This window comes from Egretta garzetta, unplaced genomic scaffold, assembly GCF_000687185.1.
Source record: "Egretta garzetta isolate BGI_Z169 unplaced genomic scaffold, ASM68718v1 scaffold638, whole genome shotgun sequence".
In the NCBI taxonomy this organism is placed as follows: domain Eukaryota; kingdom Metazoa; phylum Chordata; class Aves; order Pelecaniformes; family Ardeidae; genus Egretta; species Egretta garzetta.
The window spans coordinates 100,144-102,594 of NW_009260676.1; the positions used below are offsets into that span (position 1 = coordinate 100,144).

Here is a 2,451-nt window from a genome sequence, read left to right on the forward strand (position 1 = left end):
CCGGGCAGAGGCGGTGCTGAGGGCCAGGGTTTGGGGGTGGGATGGCAGGGGTAGGGGAAGGGTTGGGCTGGGGGAGCTTAAAGGGCTTTTCCAACCCAAACGATTCTGTGGTTCTATGACTTGCTCAAGGAACGAATACTTTTAACAAAAACTGTAGTCTGGCTATCTTCAGATTGCTCCTGAAGTGGTTTTGTCCTGACTAAAGTGTGTTTGCCATCTAGTGGCAGCACCCCTCCATGGAGCATCCTCCTCCTTCTCCAGCCGGGTGATTGCCAACACCCAGGGGTGCTTGGAAAGCGCTGGCAGAGCAGATGCGCCTGGCATTTGTTAGCAAAGAAAACCCGAAGTTGGGCTTTAAGAAAAGCCCCTGGCAGTCATGGCTTCAGTAATCCTGGATCAGATCATGGTTAGGGTAGGGTTTAGTTTGTGGATGTGTCCAGTGGAACGGAGTTTTTGAAGGTTGTGTTGTATTGCTGCAATGCTCTCCTTCCTGCATGATCGAGGTTTGCCTTGTGCCCGGAGCTCCTTCCACCTTTTGTGATGTTTCTGACTTCTAAAAACCAGGAGGTAGTAGGAATGTCAGGTTACCTTTTGGTTTTTCTGCCTGTGGCAGCTCTGTAATCCTTGCTGTGCTCTGCCTGGCAGTCGTACACGCCTGTCTGCACCAGTATCCATGTGACCGGGCTGTCGGGGTGCTCGAATGAACTTCTATAGTGGCAGACACGCTCTGCAAAATACTTACCCTGCCCTTGAACTTCAGTGAAAACATGGGGTGGTTTTTTTTCCTTCAGCTTCTTTTGTTGTTTGCTGAGAGTAAATTATTCCTTCTCCCCCTGAGGGTCTGAGCACTGGCTGAAGTGCTGATGACAGATGACGAAGACCTGAAACTGGAAATATGCTTCAGGCTTGGCTCCCTTAAAATTTGCACAGTAGCCTCGGATGGTGACCGAGTTGGTGGGCACGGAGAAAGGGAACCCCAGGGGACTCACCTTGTGCAGAGCTGTAACATTCGCAGGCTGACATCACCCCAAACTGTCGTTGCAGGGAAAACAAGCGTTTCCGAGTATACGTGGTGATCCCGCTGCTGCCCGGCTTTGAAGGAGACATTTCGACGGGCGGGGGGAATGCTCTGCAGGCCATAATGCACTTCAACTACAGGTACGGTGGGCAGGGCCGTGGGATTTCCCCGGGCACCTCCTCTAGGCACTTACCCTGGCTTTTACGGCGGTTCCTCCTGGCAGCACCCCCATCACCGCTGCGGCCGGGGGGGAGCGGACAGCCCCGCGGGTTCGTTAGCTCAGGGCATCGGGTGGAAGAGCTGGGCTTCATCTCCAAAGCTGCCTTTTCAGCCGATGCTTCGCCTGGCTCTGCCCGTCCGCCCCGCCAAGCCAACGGCCTCTTCCCTGATGCTGTTCCCCTGCTCCCGGGTGGATGGTTTTGGGGGGCACCTGCAACACAGCAGGTCCCATGGGAAGGATGGACACGCAGCGGTGCCAGGTAGCCCCGCACTGGGAATGGGGCGTAGAGGAAGGCAAAATGGCCCAAAACAAGGTGGTTTTACTGGAAAACTGCTGTGTTATGGTATGCCCAGGGCACAGTCAGTCTGCGGAGATTACTGCTACCTCCGGAATGAAATCTCCCTGGTCTGCTGGTCCTACTGCACCTCCATAAGGATGGGTAGGGCAGGAGATGCAAGCAGAAGGAAAGCAGCGTGTCCCCTAACCCAGCCCTTCGGCCTGAGCTTCCTCTGCAAGGGCAACCACAGGTCTTTAGAAGTTGCCCACAGATTGGGTTTTTTTTGAATGAGATGTTGGCTGTGGCTTTTCCAGCTCAGCCGTAATCACGCGAACTCCCTGACCTGGTGTTCTGCCCGTGTTGACTTTCTTGATGTCACTTCATGTCCAGACCTGTGGCACAGACGGGAGCAGCCCTGTTTGTAACGTGTTTATCAAATCATCGCGGTGTGCTCTAGAAGGCAAAAATGCTCCCCAGCTCCTGGGACACGCTCCTTTCGGAAGTGAGCAGTCCTTGATACATCAGCAGTCATTTGGGAAAAACGCGTGCTCTGGAAGCACCCTGTTTCTTCTGCTTGCACGGGGTATTTAAGAGGCATCTGTGTTTGCGATTTACCTCGCCCAGTTCTGCTTCAGCATATGCTGTTGCCTCAAGCTGGGGCGGTGCTGACAGCTGCCTACCTTCCTTCCAGGACCATGTGCCGAGGAGAGAACTCAATCCTGGGACAGCTGAAGGCAGAGGGTAAGAGCTTTATTCCCCTATGTTGCTTCGTCTCGGTTGGGATGCTGCTGTTCGATGGACACAGCTCTAACACAAATCTCCAGTTTATATTAACGTGGGCTTGCTTGGCTGGGGGGATCAGGCTGGGACTGGGGCATCTCACAGCAATCATAGAATCGTTGAGGTTGGAAAAGCCCTTTAAGATCATCAAGCCCA

At 53.9% G+C, this 2,451-nt stretch overlaps 1 protein-coding gene across 7 annotated transcripts in view; it reads left to right on the forward strand.

Annotated features, from left to right (window-relative positions):
* Nucleotides 1–2,451, forward strand: part of PLD1 (phospholipase D1) — a 99,231-nt gene that overhangs the window by 86,038 nt on the left and 10,742 nt on the right. For all 7 annotated transcript variants that reach the window (XM_035901171.1, XM_035901172.1, XM_035901173.1 and 4 more), the window contains 2 exons: nt 1,045–1,158; nt 2,207–2,256. In XM_035901171.1, coding sequence (XP_035757064.1) covers nt 1,045–1,158; nt 2,207–2,256 — 164 coding nt within the window. The remainder of the gene's footprint in view (nt 1–1,044; nt 1,159–2,206; nt 2,257–2,451) is intronic.